Source organism: Pleurodeles waltl, chromosome 3_1 (genome assembly GCF_031143425.1).
Source record: "Pleurodeles waltl isolate 20211129_DDA chromosome 3_1, aPleWal1.hap1.20221129, whole genome shotgun sequence".
Classification (NCBI taxonomy): domain Eukaryota; kingdom Metazoa; phylum Chordata; class Amphibia; order Caudata; family Salamandridae; genus Pleurodeles; species Pleurodeles waltl.
Window position 1 is genome coordinate 555,001,437 of NC_090440.1, and position 22,591 is coordinate 555,024,027.

Genomic DNA, 22,591 nt, shown 5'->3' on the forward strand with positions numbered 1-22,591 from the left:
GGTGGCTGAGGCGAAACAAAATTTACTAACTGAGGTCTTACATCCGGCCTCTACTTCGGCAGAGCCTCTTTTACCATTTAACAAGGCTTTGCTTGAACCGGTATTGGAGGTCTGGAAGAAGCCGGTATCTTCCTCAGCTGTTTATAGGTCTGTGGCCAGGAGGTATCGGGCTGCACCATCTGACCCTGGCTTTCTGTCCAGACACCCTACGCCGGAGAGCTTGGTGGTCCAGGCTTCCTGTTCTGCTAGATCTGCGCCTGGATCTTTTCCAACAGTGCCGGGGGACAGAGACTCCAAAAAGTTGGACTCACAGTCGAAGAAAGTATTTTCGTCTTGTAGCATGGCGTTAAAGTCCACCAACGCTACGTGTATCTTGGGGAGGTACATCTATGCTCTTATGGACGAGATAACATCATTGCATACAGAGCTTCCTCAAGGACTCTTGAATCTCGTGTCGGATGCTCAGGCTGCTGCAACCCAGGTTATCCAATCTGGGTTGGATACAACTGACTCGGTGGCTAGAGCGATGGGCACGGCGTTGGTTGCGAGGAGACAGGCTTGGCTTCGCAACTCAGGGTTCTCTTCGGATGTGCAGTCGACCCTGTTGGACCTCCCGTTTGATGGGGACAAACCTTTTGGTGCCAAAGCAGATTCGGCCTTGGAGAGGTTTAAAGAGAGCAGGGCCACGGCCAAGTCATTAGGACTGCAAGCTGCTTCTTCTGCCTCCTCCAGGTTTTTTAGGAGGTTTCGAGGATTTGGTCGTGGCTCATCCTCCTCTTCCTTTCGGGGGAGATTCCAACAACCTACCTCCTCTCTCACCTTTAGATCAATTAGAGGGAGGGGTAGGGTCCGTACCAGGGGAGCCTCTCAGCAGCACTCTGCCTCTTCCTCGTCCTCTGGAGGGGTGCAGCAGGGGAAGCAGCCTTAGGCTTCCACCAATTCCCACTCACTCCTCTCCTGTAGGGGGAAGGTTACTGCATTTTCTTCACAGGTGGGAAGTCATCACATCAGACACCTGGGTTACCAGCATTGTGGGAAAAGGCTACACCCTTCCCTTTCGGGAGTTTCCGCCCCCCATCCCGCCCTGCCCATCTTATTGTTCAGAAGAACACCTCCTGTTGTTAGAACAGGAGGTTCAAGTCCTCCTTTCAAAGGGCGCGGTGGAGTTGGTTCCAGAGCAGGAAAAGGGTCAAGGTTGTTACACAAGGTACCTCCCGATTCCCAAGAAGGATGGTCGATTGCGACCAATCCTGGACCTGAGGATTTTGAATTGGTTCCTCAAACAGGAAAAGTTCAAGATGCTGACCCTAGCTCAGGTGCTTTTGGCGTTGAACAAGGGAGATTGGATGGTGTCTGTCGACTTGCAGGATGCTTATTTTCACATCCCGATTCTCAAGTCGCACAGGAAGTATCTCCGGTTTGTGGTGGGGTCGCAGCACTATCAGTTTGCGGTCCTCCCGTTTGGTCTTACTTCAGCACCTCGAGTCTTCACGAAGGTGATGTCGGTGGTTGCGGCAGAGCTCAGAAGGAAGGGGATAGCAGTATTCCCTTACCTGGACGACTGGTTGATCAAAGCCAAGTCCCCGGAGCTTGTGTTGCATCATCTACAGTCGACAACCCAGTTGTTGTTCGATCTGGGCTTTTCGGTGAACGTGCCCAAATCTCACCTAGAGCCCTCAACGCCTCCTGTTCATAGGGGCAGTATTGGATACAACATTGGATCGAGCCTTTCCTCCGCCTCAGCGGATTCAAGATATTCAGGAGTTGGTTCCAATGTTTCGAAGTGGAGCGGTCGTTCCAGTCGTCAAGGTCCTTCGTCTGCTCGGTCGGTTTGCCTCCTGCATACTGTTGGTCACGCATGCTCGCTGGCACATGAGGGCTCTTCAGTGGTGCCTCCGAAGGCAGTGGTCTCAACACAAAGTAGATCTCGAAGGTTCTGTCAAGATCTCCAGAGATGCTGCTACGGACTTGAAGTGGTGGATTGCGGGCGACAATCTTTCCCAAGGAAGGCCGTTCACGCAGTCGCCACCAGTGACAACGGTCATAACGGATGCTTCCACTCTAGGGTGGGGAGCTCATCTGGGGGATCTGGAGATCAAAGGGCTTTGGTCTCCAGAGGAACAGATTTTTCATATCAATCTGTTGGAGTTACGGGCTGTACGTCTGGCTCTCAAGGCCTTCCTCCCATCCCTTTGCGGTCAGTCGGTTCGGGTCCTGACGGACAATACTACCGCGATGTGGTATATAAACAAACAGGGAGGAGTGGGGTCGTACCTTCTCTGAGAGAAGCTCTTCGGCTATGGTCCTGGGCGAAGGACCATCGGATTTGCTTGGTAGCAAATCATCTGGCCGGAGTCTTGAATGTACGTGCGGACAGTCTCAGTCGCCATTTCTCGGCCGACCACGAGTGGCGTCTCCATCCAGATCAAGTCCGTCTAATCTTCCAGTTGTGGGGGTTTCCTCGGATAGATCTGTTTGCCCCCCGGGAGAACTCGCACTGTCCGTTATTCTGCAGCCTCCAGTATCCGGTGCAGGGAGCTTTGGGGGACGCGTTTCAGAGAACCTGGTGCGACCAGTTGCTTTACGCGTTTCCCCCCATACCCTTGATTCCTCGAGTATTGAGGAAAATTCGCCAAGACCGGGCCCAAGTAATCTTAATAGCTCCGGATTGGCCAAGGAGGGTGTGGTATTCCGACCTTCTCCAACTCTCACTGTGCCCTCCGCTCCGTCTCCCTCTCAGGGCAGACCTCCAGTCGCAGGGGCAGGTTTTACACCCCAACCTCCAGAGTCTGCACCTACATGCCTGGAGATTGAACGGGGCAACCTGAGTTCCTTCTCTCTCCCGCCTGATGTAGTGGATGTTATCTTAGCGGCCAGGCGACACTCCACTAAAACTATCTACGCTAATAGGTGGTCTAAATTTGTGATATGGTGTGGAGAGAGACAGATTGATCCCTTATGTGCTCATTTGTCAGATGTTTTATCTTTTGCTTTGTCTTTAGCGCATAAGGGTTGTGCAGTGGCTACTATTAAAGGTTACTTGTCTGCCTTGTCAGCCTTCATTTGTCTTCCAGACCAACCTTCGTTATTTAAATCTCCTATAGTACTTAGATTCTTGAAGGGCCTTATGAATAAATACCCTCCAAAACCTTTCGTTATGCCTCAATGGGATTTGTCCTTGGTCCTGACTTTCCTTATGGGGTCCCCTTTTGAGCCTATGCATTCTTGCCCCTTAAGGTTCTTAGTTATTAAAACAGTCTTCCTGGTGGCTATAACATCTGCAAGGAGAGTGAGTGAGTTGCAGGCTTTATCGGTAAAACCCCCTTATACAACTTTTTATGGGGATAAGGTGGTGTTGAGGACCAAGGCTGCTTTCCTTCCGAAGTTTGTTTCACCCTTCCATTTGGCCCAGACAATTACTCTGTCCACGTTCTATCCTCCGCCTCATCCTTCAAAGGAAGAAGAGAGACTACATCGCTTGGACCCAAAGAGGGCGTTAAGCTTCTACATAGACAGAACAAAGGATTTCAGGCTGGAGGATCAGCTTTTCATCGGATACATGGGCAAGAGGAGAGGAAAGGCAGTCCACAAGAGAACACTCTCCAGGTGGGTTGTTCTTTGCATTAAAATTTGTTACTCTTTAGCAAAGAAGGGCTAAGTCGGCCACTTCGGCCTTGGCTAGGGGTGTTCCTGTGGTCGACATCTGCAAGGCCGCAACTTGGTCGTCCCTTCACACTTTTGCGAAGCATTACTGCTTGGACTCTGAGGTCAGAAGGGACGGCCATTTTGCACGGTCAGTGCTGCAGGATTTCTTGGTTTGACCATACAGGCACCCACCACCGGGCGCGGTACTGCTTTGGGACTCTATTCATTAGGTGAGGAATCCACAGGTAGTTGTATCCATCAGAAGAACGAGTTACTTGCCTTCGGTAACAACTTTTCTGGTGGATACATTAGCTACCTGTGGATTCCTCACGGCCCCACCCGCCTCCCCGTTGACTTTTTGGTCTCACCAAGTAATCCTTGAGTGTGCTCCTCTTGGTCTTTAGGACTGCAATAGATTATGTATATATGGATATTTGTATATATTTATTTTTGTATATATATATTTAGTGTATATATTTATTGATTAAAAAAAAAGAAATAGATATATTAAATCTATAGCCATCTTCTTGCAATGATGTGTAGTTTACAATGTTATGAGATGTTGCTTTTATCTTTCATTGCATTAGATTATTGTTCTCAGGCACGTAAAAAATGTTGGTACTGACGTCGGCACGTCGGCGAGGACCTCTTATTGCCTGTATGACGTCAGACGGCGTCGCGTGGGAAAATGTGACGTCCTCGTCGACGTGCAGAAGCTAGGAAGAAGATTTCCGTCGAATGCTGGCGCCATGGGAGAATTCATTAGGTGAGGAATCCACAGGTAGCTAATGTATCCACCAGAAAAGTCGTTACCGAAGGTAAGTAACTCGTTCATTTGCCCCTTGATTGGTTTTCAAAGTAGTTGCATGTGGTACACAACTGTTCATTATTCATTTATTACTGTATTTGCCTCCAGATTCCGATGAGCAGTCAGTCACTGAGATGCTGATACAGAGCTTCCCACCTCTGCCATCTTGTGAGCTTTTGGATGTCAATGATGAAGAAACTCTGCCGCGCATCATGGCAGTTCTGGAGCAGCGCCTGCGGGTGCGCCAAATGCTGGCTGAAGAGTTCAGAAAAAATGGTAAAGTGGCACTGTTTTCAGCAATTGCTTTCTAAACTAATGCTTTCCTAAGAGGTTATTAGAGGTTCCCTGGAGCCTATTGATCTCTTTGGAAGGTGGTGGGATCAGAGTCATGTGTTTTGTGTTCGAAGGGCAGGATTGCAGAAAGCCCAGCTCTGGAGGAGATGAAAGGTTGCATAGATAGGGAGAGGGTGTAGGAGGTTGGCTCTGTATGTGCTATTTCAAAGTAAGGAATAGCATGCACAGAGTCCAAGGGTTCCCCTTAGAGGTAAAATAGTGGTAAAAAGAGATAATACTAATGCTCTATTTTGTGGTAGTGTGGTCGAGCAGTAGGCTTATCCAAGGAGTAGTGTTACGCATTTGTTGTACATACACATAGACAATAAATGAGGTACACACACTCAGAGACAAATCCAGCCAATAGGTTTTGTTATAGAAAAATATATTTTCTTAGTTTATTTTAAGAACCACAGGTTCAAATTTAACATGTAATATCTTGTTTGAAAGGTATTGCAGGTAAGTACATTAGGAACTTTGAATCATTTCAATTGCATGTATACTTTTCAAGTTATTCACAAATAGCTATTTCAAAAGTGGACACTTAGTGCAATTTTCACAGTTCCTGGGGGAGGTAAGTTTTTGTTAGTTTTACCAGGTAAGTAAGACACTTACAGGGTTCAGTTCTTGGTCCAAGGTAGCCCACCGTTGGGGGTTCAGAGCAACCCCAAAGTTACCACACCAGCAGCTCAGGGCCGGTCAGGTGCAGAGTTCAAAGTGGTGCCCAAAACGCATAGGCTTCAATGGAGAGAAGGGGGTGCCCCGGTTCCAGTCTGCCAGCAGGTAAGTACCCGCGTCTTCGGAGGGCAGACCAGGGGGGTTTTGTAGGGCACCGGGGGGGACACAAGCCCACACAGAAATTTCACCCTCAGCGGCGCGGGGGCGGCCGGGTGCAGTGTTAGAACAAGCATCAGGTTCGCAATGGAAGTCCATGAGAGATCAAGGGATCTCTTCAGCGCTGCAGGCAGGCAAGTGGGGGCTTCCTCGGGGAAACCTCCACTTGGGCAAGGGAGAGGGACTCCTGGGGGTCACTTCTGCAGTGAAAGTCCGGTCCTTCAGGTCCTGGGGGCTTCGGGTGCAGGGTCTTTTCCAGGCGTCGGGACTTAGGTTTCAGAGAGTCGCGGTCAGGGGAAGCCTCGGGATTCCCTCTGCAGGCGGCGCTGTGGAGGCTCAGGGGGGACAGGTTTTGGTACTCACAGTCATAGAGTAGTCCGGGGGTCCTCCCTGAGGTGTTGGTTCTCCACCAGCCGAGTCGGGGTCGCCGGGTGCAGTGTTGCAAGTCTCACGCTTCTTGCGGGGAGATTGCAGGGTTCTTTAAAGCTGCTCCTTTGGATAAAGTTGCAGTCTTTTTGGAGCAGGTCCGCTGTCCTCAGGAGTTTCTTGTCGTCGTCGAAGCAGGGCAGTCCTCAGAGGATGCAGAGGTCGCTGGTCCCTTTGGAAGGCGTCGCTGGAGCAGAGTTCTTTGGAAGGCAGGAGACAGGCCGGTGAGTTTCTGGAGCCAAGGCAGTTGTTGTCTTCTGGTCTTCCTCTGCAGGGGTTTTCAGCTAGGCAGTCCTTCTTCTTGTTGTTGCAGGAATCTAATCTTTCTAGGGTTCAGGGTAGCCCTTAAATACTAAATTTAAGGGCGTGTTTAGGTCTGGGGGGTTAGTAGCCAATGGCTACTAGCCCTGAGGGTGGGTACACCCTCTTTGTGCCTCCTCCCAAGGGGAGGGGGTCACATCCCTAATCCTATTGGGGGAATCCTCCATCTGCAAGATGGAGGATTTCTAAAAGTTAGTCACCTCAGCTCAGGACACCTTATGGGCTGTCCTGACTGGCCAGTGACTCCTCCTTGTTATTCTCATTATTTTCTCCGGCCTTGCCGCCAAAAGTGGGGGCCGGGGCCGGAGGGGGCGGGCAACTCCACTAGCTGGAGTGTCCTGCGGTGCTGTGACAAAGGGGTGAGCCTTTGAGGCTCACCGCCAGGTGTTCGAGCTCCTGCCTGGGGGAGGTGTTAGCATCTCCACCCAGTGCAGGCTTTGTTACTGGCCTCAGAGTGACAAAGGCACTCTCCCCATGGGGCCAGCAACATGTCTCTAGTGTGGCAGGCTGCTGGAACTAGTCAGCCTACACAGACAGTCGGTTAAGTTTCAGGGGGCACCTCTAAGGTGCCCTCTGGGGTGTATTTTGCAATTAAATGTACACTGGCATCAGTGTGCATTTATTGTGCTGAGAAGTTTGATACCAAACTTCTCAGTTTTCAGTGTAGCCATTATGGTGCTGTGGAGTTCGTGTTTGACAGACTCCCAGACCATATACTCTTATGGCTACCCTGCACTTACAATGTCTAAGGTTTTGCTTAGACACTGTAGGGGCACAGTGCTCATGCACTGGTACCCTCACCTATGGTATAGTGCACCCTGCCTTAGGGCTGTAAGGCCTGCTAGAGGGGTGTCTTACCTATACTGCATAGGTAGTGAGAGGCTGGCATGGCACCCTGAGGGGAGTGCCATGTCGACTTACTCATTTTGTTCTCACTAGCACACACAAGCTGGTAAGCAGTGTGTCTGTGCTGGGTGAGGGGTCTCTAGGGTGGCATAATACATGCTGCAGCCCTTAGAGACCTTCCCTGGCATCAGGGCCCTTGGTACCAGAGGTACCAGTTACAAGGGACTTACCTGGGTGCCAGGGTGTGCCAATTGTGGAATCAATGGTACATTTTAGGTGAAAGAACACTGGTGCTGGGGCCTGATTAGCAGGGTCCCAGCACACTTCTTAGTCAAGTCACCATCAGTATCAGGCAAAAAGTGGGGGGTAACTGCAACATGGAGCCATTTCTTTACAGAGGGGGATAGAGTGAGAGGTGGAGGTAGCGAGTTGGAGAGCGGTAGAATTAGAGCGATGGAGAGAGGTAAAGATAGAAAGAGGGATGTTGAGCTGGAGAGAGGGGTAGAATTGGAAAGAGGGGTGTAGAAAGAGGGGTAAAGATGTGGAGAGGTTTTTTTTTCAATGAAAATATATTGTGTGTGTAGGAAGTTGGCTCTGTATGTGCTATTTCAAAGTAAGGAATAGCATGCACAGAGTCCAAGGGTTCCCCTTAGAGGTAAAATAGTGGTAAAAATAGATAATACTAATGCTCTATTTTGTGGTAGTGTGGTCGAGCAGTAGGCTTATCCAAGGAGTAGTGTTAAGCATTTGTTGTACATACACATAGACAATAAATGAGGTACACACACTCAGAGACAAATCCAGCCAATAGGTTTTTATATAGAAAAATATCTTTTCTTAGTTTATTTTAAGAACCACAGGTTCAAATTCTACATGTAATATCTCATTCGAAAGGTATTGCAGGTAAGTACTTTAGGAACTTTAAATCATCAAAATTGCATGTATACTTTTCAAGTTATTCACAAATAGCTGTTTTAAAAGTGGACACTTAGTGCAATTTTCACAGTTCCTAGGGGAGGTAAGTATTTGTTAGTTTTACCAGGTAAGTAAGACACTTACAGGGTTCAGTTCTTGGTCCAAGGTAGCCCACCGTTGGGGGTTCAGAGCAACCCCAAAGTCACCACACCAGCAGCTCAGGGCCGGTCAGGTGCAGAGTTCAAAGTGGTGCCCAAAACACATAGGCTAGAATGGAGAGAAGGGGGTGCCCCGGTTCCGGTCTGCTTGCAGGTAAGTACCCGCGTCTTCGGAGGGCAGACCAGGGGGGTTTTGTAGGGCACCGGGGGGGACACAAGTCCACACAGAAATTTCACCCTCAGCGGCGCGGGGGCGGCCGGGTGCAGTGTAGAAACAAGCGTCGGGTTCGCAATGTTAGTCTATGAGAGATCTCGGGATCTCTTCAGCGCTGCAGGCAGGCAAGGGGGGAATTCCTCGGGGAAACCTCCACTTGGGCAAGGGAGAGGGACTCCTGGGGGTCACTTCTCCAGTGAAAGTCCGGTCCTTCAGGTCCTGGGGGCTGCGGGTGCAGGGTCTCTCCCAGGCGTCGGGACTTTAGGTTCAAAGAGTCGCGGTCAGGGGAAGCCTCGGGATTCCCTCTGCAGGCGGCGCTGTGGGGGCTCAGGGGGGACAGGTTTTGGTACTCACAGTATCAGAGTAGTCCTGGGGTCCCTCCTGAGGCGTCGGATCTCCACCAGTCGAGTCGGGGTCGCCGGGTGCAGTGTTGCAAGTCTCACGCTTCTTGCGGGGAGCTTGCAGGGTTCTTTAAAGCTGCTGGAAACAAAGTTGCAGCTTTTCTTGGAGCAGGTCCGCTGTCCTCGGGAGTTTCTTGTCCTTTCGAAGCAGGGGCAGTCCTCAGAGGGTGTCGAGGTCGCTGGTCCCTTCGGAAGGCGTCGCTGGAGCAGGATCTTTGGAAGGCAGGAGACAGGCCGGTGAGTTTCTGGAGCCAAGGCAGTTGTCGTCTTCTGGTCTTCCGCTGCAGGGGTTTTCAGCTGGGCAGTCCTTCTTCTTGTTGCAGGAATCTAATTTTCTAGGGTTCAGGGTAGCCCTTAAATACTAAATTTAAGGGCGTGTTTAGGTCTGGGGGGTTAGTAGCCAATGGCTACTAGCCCTGAGGGTGGGTACACCCTCTTTGTGCCTCCTCCCAAGGGGAGGGGTCACAATCCTAACCCTATTGGGGGAATCCTCCATCTGCAAGATGGAGGATTTCTAAAAGTTAGAGTCACCTCAGCTCAGGACACCTTAGGGGCTGTCCTGACTGGCCAGTGACTCCTCCTTGTTATTCTCATTATTTTCTCCGGCCTTGCCGCCAAAAGTGGGGCCTGGCCGGAGGGGGCGGGCAACTCCACTAGCTGGAGTGTCCTGCTGGGTTGGCACAAAGGAGGTGAGCCTTTGAGGCTCACCGCCAGGTGTGACAATTCCTGCCTGGGAGAGGTGTTAGCATCTCCACCCAGTGCAGGCTTTGTTACTGGCCTCAGAGTGACAAAGGCACTCTCCCCATGGGGCCAGCAACATGTCTCGGTTTGTGGCAGGCTGCTAAAACTAGTCAGCCTACACAGATAGTCGGTTAAGTTTCAGGGGGCACCTCTAAGGTGCCCTCTGGGGTGTATTTTACAATAAAATGTACACTGGCATCAGTGTGCATTTATTGTGCTGAGAAGTTTGATACCAAACTTCCCAGTTTTCAGTGTAGCCATTATGGTGCTGTGGAGTTCGTGTTTGACAGACTCCCAGACCATATACTCTTATGGCTACCCTGCACTTACAATGTCTAAGGTTTTGTTTAGACACTGTAGGGGTACCATGCTCATGCACTGGTACCCTCACCTATGGTATAGTGCACCCTGCCTTAGGGCTGTAAGGCCTGCTAGAGGGGTGTCTTACCTATACTGCATAGGCAGTGAGAGGCTGGCATGGCACCCTGAGGGGAGTGCCATGTCGACTTACTCGTTTTGTCCTCACTAGCACACACAAGCTGGTAAGCAGTGTGTCTGTGCTGAGTGAGAGGTCTCCAGGGTGGCATAAGACATGCTGCAGCCCTTAGAGACCTCCCTTGGCATCAGGGCCCTTGGTACTAGAGGTACCAGTTACAAGGGACTTATCTGGATGCCAGGGTCTGCCAATTGTGGATACAAAAGTACAGGTTAGGGAAAGAACACTGGTGCTGGGGCCTGGTTAGCAGGCCTCAGCACACTTTCAATTGTAAACATAGCATCAGCAAAGGCAAAAAGTCAGGGGGCAACCATGCCAAGGAGGCATTTCCTTACACAACCCCCCCCCAAACGAAAGAGGATGAGACTAACCTTTCCCAAGAGAGTCTTCATTTTCTAAGTGGAAGAACCTGGAAAGGCCATCTGCATTGGCATGGGCAGTCCCAGGTCTGTGTTCCACTATAAAGTCCATTCCCTGTAGGGAGATGGACCACCTCAACAGTTTAGGATTTTCACCTTTCATTTGCATCAGCCATTTGAGAGGTCTGTGGTCAGTTTGAACTAGGAAGTGAGTCCCAAAGAGGTATGGTCTCAGCTTCTTCAGGGACCAAACCACAGCAAAGGCCTCCCTCTCAATGGCACTCCAACGCTGCTCCCTGGGGAGTAACCTCCTGCTAATGAAAGCAACAGGCTGGTCAAGGCCATCATCATTTGTTTGGGACAAAACTGCCCCTATCCCATGTTCAGAGGCATCAGTCTGCACAATGAACTGCTTAGAATAATCTGGAGCTTTGAGAACTGGTGCTGAGCACATTGCCTGTTTCAGGGTGTCAAAGGCCTGTTGGCAGTCCACAGTCCAGTTCACTTTCTTGGGCATTTTCTTGGAGGTGAGCTCAGTGAGGGCTGTCACAATGGATCCATATCCCTTCACAAACCTCCTGTAGTACCCAGTCAAGCCAAGGAATGCCCTGACTTGAGTCTGGGTTTTTGGAGCTACCCAGTCCAGAATAGTCTGGATCTTGGGTTGGAGTGGCTGAACTTGGCCTCCACCTACAAGGTGTCCCAAATAAACCACAGTTCCCTGCCCTATCTGGCATTTGGATGCCTTGATAGAGAGGCCTGCAGATTGCAGAGCCTTCAAAACCTTCCTCAGGTGGACCAGGTGATCCTGCCAGGTGGAGCTAAAGACAGCAATATCATCAAGATAAGCTGTGCTAAAGGACTCCAAGCCAGCAAGGACTTGATTCACCAACCTTTGGAAGGTGGCAGGGGCATTCTTTAAACCAAAGGGCATAACAGTAAACTGATAATGCCCATCAGGTGTGGAGAATGCTGTCTTTTCTTTTGCTCCAGGTGCCATTTTTATTTGCCAGTACCCTGCTGTCAAGTCAAAGGTACTTAGGAATTTGGCAGCACCTAATTTATCAATGAGCTCATCAGCTCTTGGAATTGGATGAGCATCTGTCTTGGTGACAGAATTGAGCCCTCTGTAGTCCACACAAAACCTCATCTCTTTCTTTCCATCTGTGGTGTGAGGTTTGGGGACTAAGACCACTGGGCTAGCCCAGGGGCTGTCAGAGCGCTCAATGACTCCCAATTCCAGCATCTTGTGGACTTCCACCTTGATGCTTTCCTTAACATGGTCAGACTGTCTAAAGATTTTGTTCTTGACAGGCATGCTGTCTCCTGTGTCCACATCATGGGTACACAGGTGTGTCTGACCAGGGGTTAAGGAGAAGAGTTCAGGAAACTGTTGTAGGACTCTCCTACAATCAGCTTGCTGTTGGCCAGAGAGGGTGTCTGAGTAGATCACTCCATCTACTGTACCATCTTTTGGGTCTGATGACAGAAGATCAGGGAGAGGTTCACTCTCTGCCTCCTGATCCTCATCTGTTACCATCAACAGATTGACATCAGCCCTGTCGTGGAAGAGCTTAAGGCGGTTTACATGGATCACCCTTTTGGGGCTCCTGCTTGTGCCCAGGTCCACCAAGTAGGTGACCTGACTCTTCCTCTCTAGTACTGGGTAAGGGCCACTCCATTTGTCCTGGAGTGCCCTGGGAGCCACAGGCTCCAGAACCCAGACTTTCTGCCCTGGTTGGAACTCAACCAGTGCAGCCTTTTGGTCATACCAAAACTTCTGGAGCTGTTGGCTGGCCTCAAGGTTTTTGGTTGCCTTTTCCATGTACTCTGCCATTCTAGAGCGAAGGCCAAGTACATAGTCCACTATGTCCTGTTTAGGCTCATGGAGGGGTCTCTCCCAGCCTTCTTTAACAAGGGCAAGTGGTCCCCTTACAGGATGACCAAACAGAAGTTCAAAGGGTGAGAACCCTACTCCCTTCTGTGGTACCTCCCTGTAAGCGAAAAGCAGACATGGCAGGAGGACATCCCATCTCCTTTTGAGTTTTTCTGGGAGCCCCATGATCATGCCTTTTAATGTCTTGTTGAATCTCTCAACTAAGCCATTAGTTTGTGGATGGTAAGGTGTAGTGAATTTATAAGTCACTCCACACTCATTCCACATGTGCTTTAGGTATGCTGACATGAAGTTGGTACCTCTGTCAGACACCACCTCCTTAGGGAAACCCACTCTGGTAAAGATACCAATGAGGGCCTTGGCTACTGCAGGGGCAGTAGTCGACCTAAGGGGAATAGCTTCAGGATACCTGGTAGCATGATCCACTACTACCAGGATATACATATTTCCTGAGGCTGTGGGAGGTTCCAGTGGACCAACTATGTCCACACCCACTCTTTCAAAGGGCACCCCCACCACTGGAAGTGGAATGAGGGGGGCCTTTGGATGCCCACCTGTCTTACCACTGGCTTGACAGGTGGGGCAGGAGAGGCAAAACTCCTTAACCATGTTGGACATATTGGGCCAGTAGAAGTGGTTGACTAACCTCTCCCACGTCTTGGTTTGTCCCAAATGTCCAGCAAGGGGAATGTCATGGGCCAATGTTAGGATGAACTCTCTGAACAGCTGAGGCACTACCACTCTCCTAGTGGCACCAGGTTTGGGGTCTCTGGCCTCAGTGTACAGGAGCCCATCTTCCCAATAGACCCTATGTGTTCCATTTTTCTTGCCTTTGGACTCTTCAGCAGCTTGCTGCCTAAGGCCTTCAAGAGAGGGACAGGTTTCTTGTCCCTTACACAGCTCTTCCCTTGAGGGTCCCCCTGGGCCTAAGAGCTCAACCTGATAAGGTTCAAGCTCCAAAGGCTCAGTTCCCTCAGAGGGCAGAACTTCTTCCTGAGAAGAGAGGTTCCCTTTCTTTTGCTGTGTTGTAGTTGGTTTCCCAACTGACTTTCCTGTTCTCTTGGTAGGCTGGGCCATTTTTCCAGACTCCAGCTCTACTTTTTCACCCTGTGCCTTGCATTGTGCTCTCGTTTTCACACACACCAGTTCAGGGATACCCAGCATTGCTGCATGGGTTTTTAGCTCTACCTCAGCCCATGCTGAGGACTCCAGGTCATTTCCAAGCAGACAGTCCACTGGGATATTTGAGGAGACCACCACCTGTTTCAGGCCATTGACCCCTCCCCATTCTAAAGTAACCATTGCCATGGGATGTACTTTTCTCTGATTGTCAGCGTTGGTGACTGTGTAAGTTTTTCCAGTCAGGTATTGGCCAGGGGAAACCAGTTTCTCTGTCACCATGGTGACACTGGCACCTGTATCCCTCAGGCCCTCTATTCTAGTCCCATTAATTAAGAGTTGCTGTCTGTATTTTTGCATGTTAGGCGGCCAGACAGCTAGTGTGGCTAAATCCACCCCACCCTCAGAAACTAGAGTAGCTTCAGTGTGGACCCTGATTTGCTCTGGGCACACTGTTGATCCCACTTGGAGACTAGCCATACCAGTGTTACCTGGATGGGAGTTTGGAGTGGAACCTTTCTTGGGACAGGCCTTGTCTCCAGTTTGGTGTCCATGCTGTTTACAGCTATGACACCAGGCCTTTTTGGGATCAAAGTTTTTACCCTTGTACCCATTGTTTTGTGAAGAGGCTCTGGGCCCACCCTCCTGTGCAGGTTTTTGGGGGCCTGTAGAAGACTCTTTACTATTTTTAGTTTTGGTTGTCTCATCACCCTTCTGCTGGGGAGTCTTTGTGACCCCTTTCTTTTGGTCACCCCCTGTTGAAGTCTTGGACACCCTTGTCTTGACCCAATGGTCCGCCTTCTTTCCCAATTCTTGGGGAGAAATTGGTCCTAGGTCTACCAGATGCTGATGCAGTTTATCATTGAAACAATTACTTAACAGGTGTTCTTTCACAAATAAATTGTACAGCCCATCATAATTACTTACACCACTGCCTTGAATCCAACCATCTAGTGTTTTCACTGAGTAGTCAACAAAGTCAACCCAGGTCTGGCTCGAGGATTTTTGAGCCCCCCTGAACCTAATCCTGTACTCCTCAGTGGAGAATCCAAAGCCCTCAATCAGGGTACCCTTCATGAGGTCATAAGATTCTGCATCTTGTCCAGAGAGTGTGAGGAGTCTATCCCTACACTTTCCTGTGAACATTTCCCAAAGGAGAGCACCCCAGTGAGATCTGTTCACTTTTCTGGTTACACAAGCCCTCTCAAAAGCTGTGAACCATTTGGTGATGTCATCACCATCTTCATATTTAGTTACAATCCCTTTGGGGATTTTCAACATGTCAGGAGAATCTCTGACCCTATTTATGTTGCTGCCACCATTGATGGGTCCTAGGCCCATCTCTTGTCTTTCCCTCTCTATGGCTAGGATCTGTCTTTCCAAAGCCAATCTTTTGGCCATCCTGGCTAACTGGATGTCCTCTTCACTGGAGTTATCCTCAGTGATTTCAGAGTTGTTGGTCCCTCCTGTGAGGGAACCAGCATCTCTGACTATTATTTGTGGAGTCAGGGCTTGAGAAGCCCTGCTCTCCCTAAGTAGGACTGGAGGGGGGGAATTTCCCTCCAAGTCACTATCTTCCTCCTCTGAGTTGCCATCCTCAGAGGGGTTGGCCTTTTCAAACTCTGCCAAAAGCTCCTGGAGCTGTACTTTGGTAGGTTTGGGGCCCATTGCTATTTTCTTTAGTTTACAGAGTGACCTTAGCTCTCTCATCTGTAGATGGAGGTAAGGTGTGGTGTCGAGTTCCACCACATTCACATCTGTGCTAGACATTATGCTTCTAAAAGTTGGAATACTTTTTAAGAAACTAAAACTGGTTCTAGAATCTAATTCAAACTTTTACCAAACTTTTAAACTCTAAAAGAAATGCTAAACAGGATCTAACACAAGGCCCTAGCAGGTCTTTTAAGAATTTAGAAAACTTTTCAAATTGCAAAAATCAATTTCTAATGACAATTTTGGAATTTGTCGTGTGATCAGGTATTGGCTGAGTAGTCCAGCAAATGCAAAGTCTTGTACCCCACCGCTGATCCACCAATGTAGGAAGTTGGCTCTGTATGTGCTATTTCAAAGTAAGGAATAGCATGCACAGAGTCCAAGGGTTCCCCTTAGAGGTAAAATAGTGGTAAAAATAGATAATACTAATGCTCTATTTTGTGGTAGTGTGGTCGAGCAGTAGGCTTATCCAAGGAGTAGTGTTAAGCATTTGTTGTACATACACATAGACAATAAATGAGGTACACACACTCAGAGACAAATCCAGCCAATAGGTTTTTATATAGAAAAATATCTTTTCTTAGTTTATTTTAAGAACCACAGGTTCAAATTCTACATGTAATATCTCATTCGAAAGGTATTGCAGGTAAGTACTTTAGGAACTTTAAATCATCAAAATTGCATGTATACTTTTCAAGTTATTCACAAATAGCTGTTTTAAAAGTGGACACTTAGTGCAATTTTCACAGTTCCTAGGGGAGGTAAGTATTTGTTAGTTTTACCAGGTAAGTAAGACACTTACAGGGTTCAGTTCTTGGTCCAAGGTAGCCCACCGTTGGGGGTTCAGAGCAACCCCAAAGTCACCACACCAGCAGCTCAGGGCCGGTCAGGTGCAGAGTTCAAAGTGGTGCCCAAAACACATAGGCTAGAATGGAGAGAAGGGGGTGCCCCGGTTCCGGTCTGCTTGCAGGTAAGTACCCGCGTCTTCGGAGGGCAGACCAGGGGGGTTTTGTAGGGCACCGGGGGGGACACAAGTCCACACAGAAATTTCACCCTCAGCGGCGCGGGGGCGGCCGGGTGCAGTGTAGAAACAAGCGTCGGGTTCGCAATGTTAGTCTATGAGAGATCTCGGGATCTCTTCAGCGCTGCAGGCAGGCAAGGGGGGAATTCCTCGGGGAAACCTCCACTTGGGCAAGGGAGAGGGACTCCTGGGGGTCACTTCTCCAGTGAAAGTCCGGTCCTTCAGGTCCTGGGGGCTGCGGGTGCAGGGTCTCTCCCAGGCGTCGGGACTTTAGGTTCAAAGAGTCGCGGTCAGGGGAAGCCTCGGGATTCCCTCTGCAGGCGGCGCTGTGGGGGCTCAGGGGGGACAGGTTTTGGTACTCACAGTATCAGAGTAGTCCTGGGGTCCCTCCTGAGGCGTCGGATCTCCACCAGTCGAGTCGGGGTCGCCGGGTGCAGTGTTGCAAGTCTCACGCTTCTTGCGGGGAGCTTGCAGGGTTCTTTAAAGCTGCTGGAAACAAAGTTGCAGCTTTTCTTGGAGCAGGTCCGCTGTCCTCGGGAGTTTCTTGTCCTTTCGAAGCAGGGGCAGTCCTCAGAGGGTGTCGAGGTCGCTGGTCCCTTCGGAAGGCGTCGCTGGAGCAGGATCTTTGGAAGGCAGGAGACAGGCCGGTGAGTTTCTGGAGCCAAGGCAGTTGTCGTCTTCTGGTCTTCCGCTGCAGGGGTTTTCAGCTGGGCAGTCCTTCTTCTTGTTGCAGGAATCTAATTTTCTAGGGTTCAGGGTAGCCCTTAAATACTAAATTTAAGGGCGTGTTTAGGTCTGGGGGGTTAGTAGCCAATGGCTACTAGCCCTGAGGGTGGGTACACCCTCTTTGTGCCTCCTCCCAAGGGGAGGGGTCACAATCCTAACCCTATTGGGGGAATCCTCCATCTGCAAGATGGAGGATTTCTAAAAGTTAGAGTCACCTCAGCTCAGGACACCTTAGGGGCTGTCCTGACTGGCCAGTGACTCCTCCTTGTTATTCTCATTATTTTCTCCGGCCTTGCCGCCAAAAGTGGGGCCTGGCCGGAGGGGGCGGGCAACTCCACTAGCTGGAGTGTCCTGCTGGGTTGGCACAAAGGAGGTGAGCCTTTGAGGCTCACCGCCAGGTGTGACAATTCCTGCCTGGGAGAGGTGTTAGCATCTCCACCCAGTGCAGGCTTTGTTACTGGCCTCAGAGTGACAAAGGCACTCTCCCCATGGGGCCAGCAACATGTCTCGGTTTGTGGCAGGCTGCTAAAACTAGTCAGCCTACACAGATAGTCGGTTAAGTTTCAGGGGGCACCTCTAAGGTGCCCTCTGGGGTGTATTTTACAATAAAATGTACACTGGCATCAGTGTGCATTTATTGTGCTGAGAAGTTTGATACCAAACTTCCCAGTTTTCAGTGTAGCCATTATGGTGCTGTGGAGTTCGTGTTTGACAGACTCCCAGACCATATACTCTTATGGCTACCCTGCACTTACAATGTCTAAGGTTTTGTTTAGACACTGTAGGGGTACCATGCTCATGCACTGGTACCCTCACCTATGGTATAGTGCACCCTGCCTTAGGGCTGTAAGGCCTGCTAGAGGGGTGTCTTACCTATACTGCATAGGCAGTGAGAGGCTGGCATGGCACCCTGAGGGGAGTGCCATGTCGACTTACTCGTTTTGTCCTCACTAGCACACACAAGCTGGTAAGCAGTGTGTCTGTGCTGAGTGAGAGGTCTCCAGGGTGGCATAAGACATGCTGCAGCCCTTAGAGACCTCCCTTGGCATCAGGGCCCTTGGTACTAGAGGTACCAGTTACAAGGGACTTATCTGGATGCCAGGGTCTGCCAATTGTGGATACAAAAGTACAGGTTAGGGAAAGAACACTGGTGCTGGGGCCTGGTTAGCAGGCCTCAGCACACTTTCAATTGTAAACATAGCATCAGCAAAGGCAAAAAGTCAGGGGGCAACCATGCCAAGGAGGCATTTCCTTACAGTGTGTATAAAGTTAAGTTAAAGTGAAGTAGTAATGGTTGGCTTTGGTTAACCTTAACATATGTTTAAAAAAAATAAAAAAAATCAATTCACTTACAAAACAATAGTTGAAGTGCAGAAAATTGCATTCATGGGTAGCGGAACATTCCCATGACTCACAAAACTGCCATGTAAATCAAAACTTGGAATATGGCTTTTTCCAGTTAGTCAAAGTGTATTGCTTGCGTTCCCGGAGATAGAGGATACAGACCAGTGCCCTGAAGAGAGGGAGGATTGAAACAGGGCTACCCTTAGAACGTCTGCAAAGACCATTTAGCAAGGTATTGTTGATTTAGATTTGCCTGTCAACTCCCCTTTGATGGATGGTAGGGGAAGAGGGGCTGAGTCATCAGATTCTTTTGAAAGATGAAGTTTCCAGGAAGGGCCTGTCAACTTTTTTTTAAAAATCTTGAGCTCATTTATCTTATTTTTCCCTCTTTGCCACATTAGGGAGGCTGGTAAGTGACAAGTTCAGAGGTTTTACACATCATTGTAAAGACTGAACCTGGTTGGAGCAGAGTCATAATTGGCTTGTGTGAGAGCCATTATCTTGCAAAATGGTTTTGTCTGCACTACAGCCAGAAAGTGGATTAATGTAGGAAGCTGGTTACCTATGTGTTGTTCCATTGTAGCGGTACACCATGCAGATAGTCCAATCGACTCTTACTGGCTTACAGCGTTTAAATTAATAATCCTAAATGCTCTCTTTGTGGTAGTGTGGGTAAGCTGTTCATGTTTATCAGAGAGTACAGTCTTAAGCATTTATTGAACACACAGTCAATAAATGAGACATACACTCAAGAAGAAACTCAAGACCAATTTGGAAAAATTAAATAGATTATTATATTGATTTAGATGCCAAGTTCTACAAGATCGGGTAAGTATTTTCTGAGTTAGTGATACTTAGAAATACAGTAAATACAGCTGTCGGATTTGAGACATTAGCCTCTAAGCGGTAATGTTACCTTATGGGGAAAATTTACACTGCATTGAGTCACTTGCAAACAATTTACCGGTTTGATCTTCTGGACTTAAAGTAAGTGGAGGCCAAGGTCCTTAGAACCACCCAAAGTTTCGGGTTACCTGCCCTAGTGTGTGCTGAGGTGCAATGGTAGGCTTGATCGCCCCCTCTGAAGTCAATGGGGAAACCTGTAACGAAAAAAGGCTGCAAGTGCGGAACTCGGGTAACCAGTACGGCAGAACCCAAAGGGCGACTCTGCTGTTGAATGTCTCTGGAGCAAATGTGCTCTGTCTTTAGTCTCTGACTCAGGCTGTGGGGCTCGGGTGCTGAGATGTTTTGTCCTGCGGGTACCTTGCGTTGGAGGCTCTCACTTTTTAGGTCTACCTGGAGGGCTGCTCTTGACGATGGCCTCAGATGTCCGACATAATTATGTCTGTCTTGGTGGTGTTGGTGCCTGCACTGGATACTTAACAAGCATAAGGTGCTGCAAATGCTTCAATACCCAGGGTATTGCTGCTGGGTGGCTCCTTGAGGTCCTGGCGTCTCCAAACTAGGTAGTGTAGGAAGCTGGGTTCTGGTTGCAGTACCCCGCCCCACCAACAAATGCTCTTTGCCTGTTTTTTGGTGACACTTTGACTGAAGTGCAGTGGGTTCCTACTAACCAGGTCCCCAGTGCCAGTGTTCCTTCTCCAAAACAAGACACATGGTCAGTTGATACCCAAATGACCAGGTCCGTTAGCAACTCTAAGTTCCTAGTAAATGGTATCTCTGGTACCTAGGGCATGGGTACTGAAAAGGCCCCTAAGAGCTGCAGCACAACTTATGCCAATCTAAGGGACCTGGCCCGAACCTCATACAGACTGCCATTGCAGGCTGCGTGACAATGTGCTCCCAAAAGTGAAAACACAACATTGCAACCAGCCTGTGTTCCATGCCTCCTAAACACTGCATGTAATATTTGTACGTCACCCCCTACAGCAGGCCTTACAGCCCTAAGGCAGTGTGCATTATATGACGTGTGGGCATATCTGCAAGGGCAGATATGTCCCTGCTATGTCTTCATCGATTTTTAGACCTAGTAAGTGAACAGTGAAGCCATTTTAAATACATGTGCTGGACACTGGTCACTACGAGTTCTGCAACTACATGATGGCTACTCTTAACCTAGGGACGTTTGGTATTAAACATCTCTTATTAATGAACCCTCACTGATTCCAGTGGTGGATGTATTAATACATGAACCCAGAGGGTACCTTAGAGGTGCCCTCTGAAAACCTACTGACTGCTGGTGAGCTTACTGACTACTTCTAACCAGTCTGCCACCAACAGATGAGAATCTGACTCCCATGGAGGGTGTTTGCTCTCTGTAGGTGAGAATCAATACGTGCTTGGGCTGGGGTGCTGCCCACCCTTCCCCCATAGGATGGTCTGCATTCCAAGGCAGGAAAGTTCAAAGAAGCCCACCACCTTTGGTATGTAGATCTGGCCTCTCTGACGGAGATACCGGCCTACCTGCCTCAGGGCCCAACTGGCACCTAGACAGGCGTGAAAGTTAGCTATGCAGGAGGCGCCTAACGTTTCCAGACTGGATACACCCTTAGGGTGACTATGCTGAAGTGGACACGAGTTGGCAGAAATTGCTATCTTGTGTGTGGTGGAATTTAGGAACTGTGGACTGGGTGGTGCCCACTCCCCACAGCAAGTGGTCATCTAGGGGGTGTAGTGACCCCAATGTTAAGTAGCCCATTGGCTACTACCCTTAACACCCCCTAAATGGAGTATTTAGGGGACCCTCTAGTACCAGATCCTCAGATCTTCGCTAGACAAAAAGGAAGGAGTGGACAAGAAGCCTGCTGAACCTGAGGAGCTCGCCTGACTTGGCGCCAACCCTGCTAGCACCCAACCCCCGGAGCAACTGGCCTGTCCTGCTGCTGTAGCCACCAAGAAACTGGGAGTGCTGCCAGTGCTTCACAAATGGTTGTATGATGGAACCACGCATGCTGGAACCACGCATACCTCAACAACGCAGTAGGGGACAACAACTGCGTTGTTTCCACACTTGCATTTGCAAAAAAATTTCCTTGTAAAAGCTTGCCTAGTAAAGGCATGAGTGTCATAACCCCCCCCCCCCCCCCCCGCACTGAGGCTCAAAACTACCCCCACCCCTAATACCTAAACTACTAGCTCCCACCACCACCCCGACCTTAAAATAAAATATATAAATAACTATCCCAACACCTCAACCCTCACCGCTATAAAGTACCCCCACCCATCCTAATTCTAAACAAAAACAAAAAACAAATCTATCCCGACACCTAGGGGAAGCAAAGCATGTCCATGGTGTGAATATTGAGTTGTGGCGTTTTGAGGGCATTCGTTCCATGATACCCTCTAAATTAAGCTTCTGGTCTATAGAACAGTCATAAATATGGCTGTCCTGGTACTCTATATGTGTCTCTATACCTCCTCCAAGCCCTGGGGGTCATTTCTGCCTCTCTCAGCTCTAGCTTCTCTTGGATCCTCAAGCCCAAGTGGAACCTTCATGTGACTTCTGTTTGCCATCCACTTTTTGCCTCGTGTAAAGAGCAAACACTACTTTTTTAATGTAAAACAAGAGGGGTAGTGATATCCATCTTGTGGCTGAATTGCATAATGTAGAGCCAGTAAACTTGGGATAAATCACAGCTTGACCAAATTGTGTAATACTAGGCAATTGTTTTATTTCACTTTCCTGCTTTTTTTAAATACATGAGTTCATGATGTGCCCTGTACAAAAAACCTTTCTTGTGTTTGATTTATTAAACTATAATGCTGTTCCATGTATAACAGTAGCCTAGGCCACACAGAGGGTGCACGTGACAAGTGGCTTCCCTCTTGGTTCACTATCTTCATTGTTGTTGGGACAGGGAAGGCACAGAGGTTTCTAAGTTAGTTTTAAAAGTATCACTTTTAATAAATGCCTCTCAGTGGAGGGGGTTCATCTGATACACTGAGGTGAAACACTTCTGCATTTTAATGACTAATTTGTTTCAATTTTGAAGAGGCTTTGTTATATTTTTAAGTCTATGGCATGATTTCTTTTAAAATGAGTGTTCATTAAGATTAGTGGTGTAGGGCACCTTTGCTTCTTTTCTCTTACTTGAGTTAACATACTGAATAAATACTTGCTCATTTAACAGCTTTCTGAAAATTAATGCTCGAAGCAAACAGCCCATTGGTGCTATTCACTAGCAGGGCCTCCTGTAAAAGGTTAGGAGGGCTGCATGTGGTCTCTGGGGACGTTCTTAGAGTATTTGGTCTAAGAGCTGCAGCCAAACGCCCAGAAGAAGCTAGCTGGACGTTTGAGTGTCGTTGTGACAGAC

General features: G+C 49.0%; 1 protein-coding gene across 8 annotated transcripts in view; it reads left to right on the forward strand.

The window, feature by feature from the left end:
- Positions 1-22,591, forward strand: part of KIF23 (kinesin family member 23) — a 177,695-nt gene that overhangs the window by 106,110 nt on the left and 48,994 nt on the right. For all 8 annotated transcript variants that reach the window (XM_069222930.1, XM_069222933.1, XM_069222931.1 and 5 more), the window contains one exon: positions 4,562-4,729. In XM_069222930.1, the coding sequence (XP_069079031.1) occupies positions 4,562-4,729 (168 nt within the window). The remainder of the gene's footprint in view (positions 1-4,561; positions 4,730-22,591) is intronic.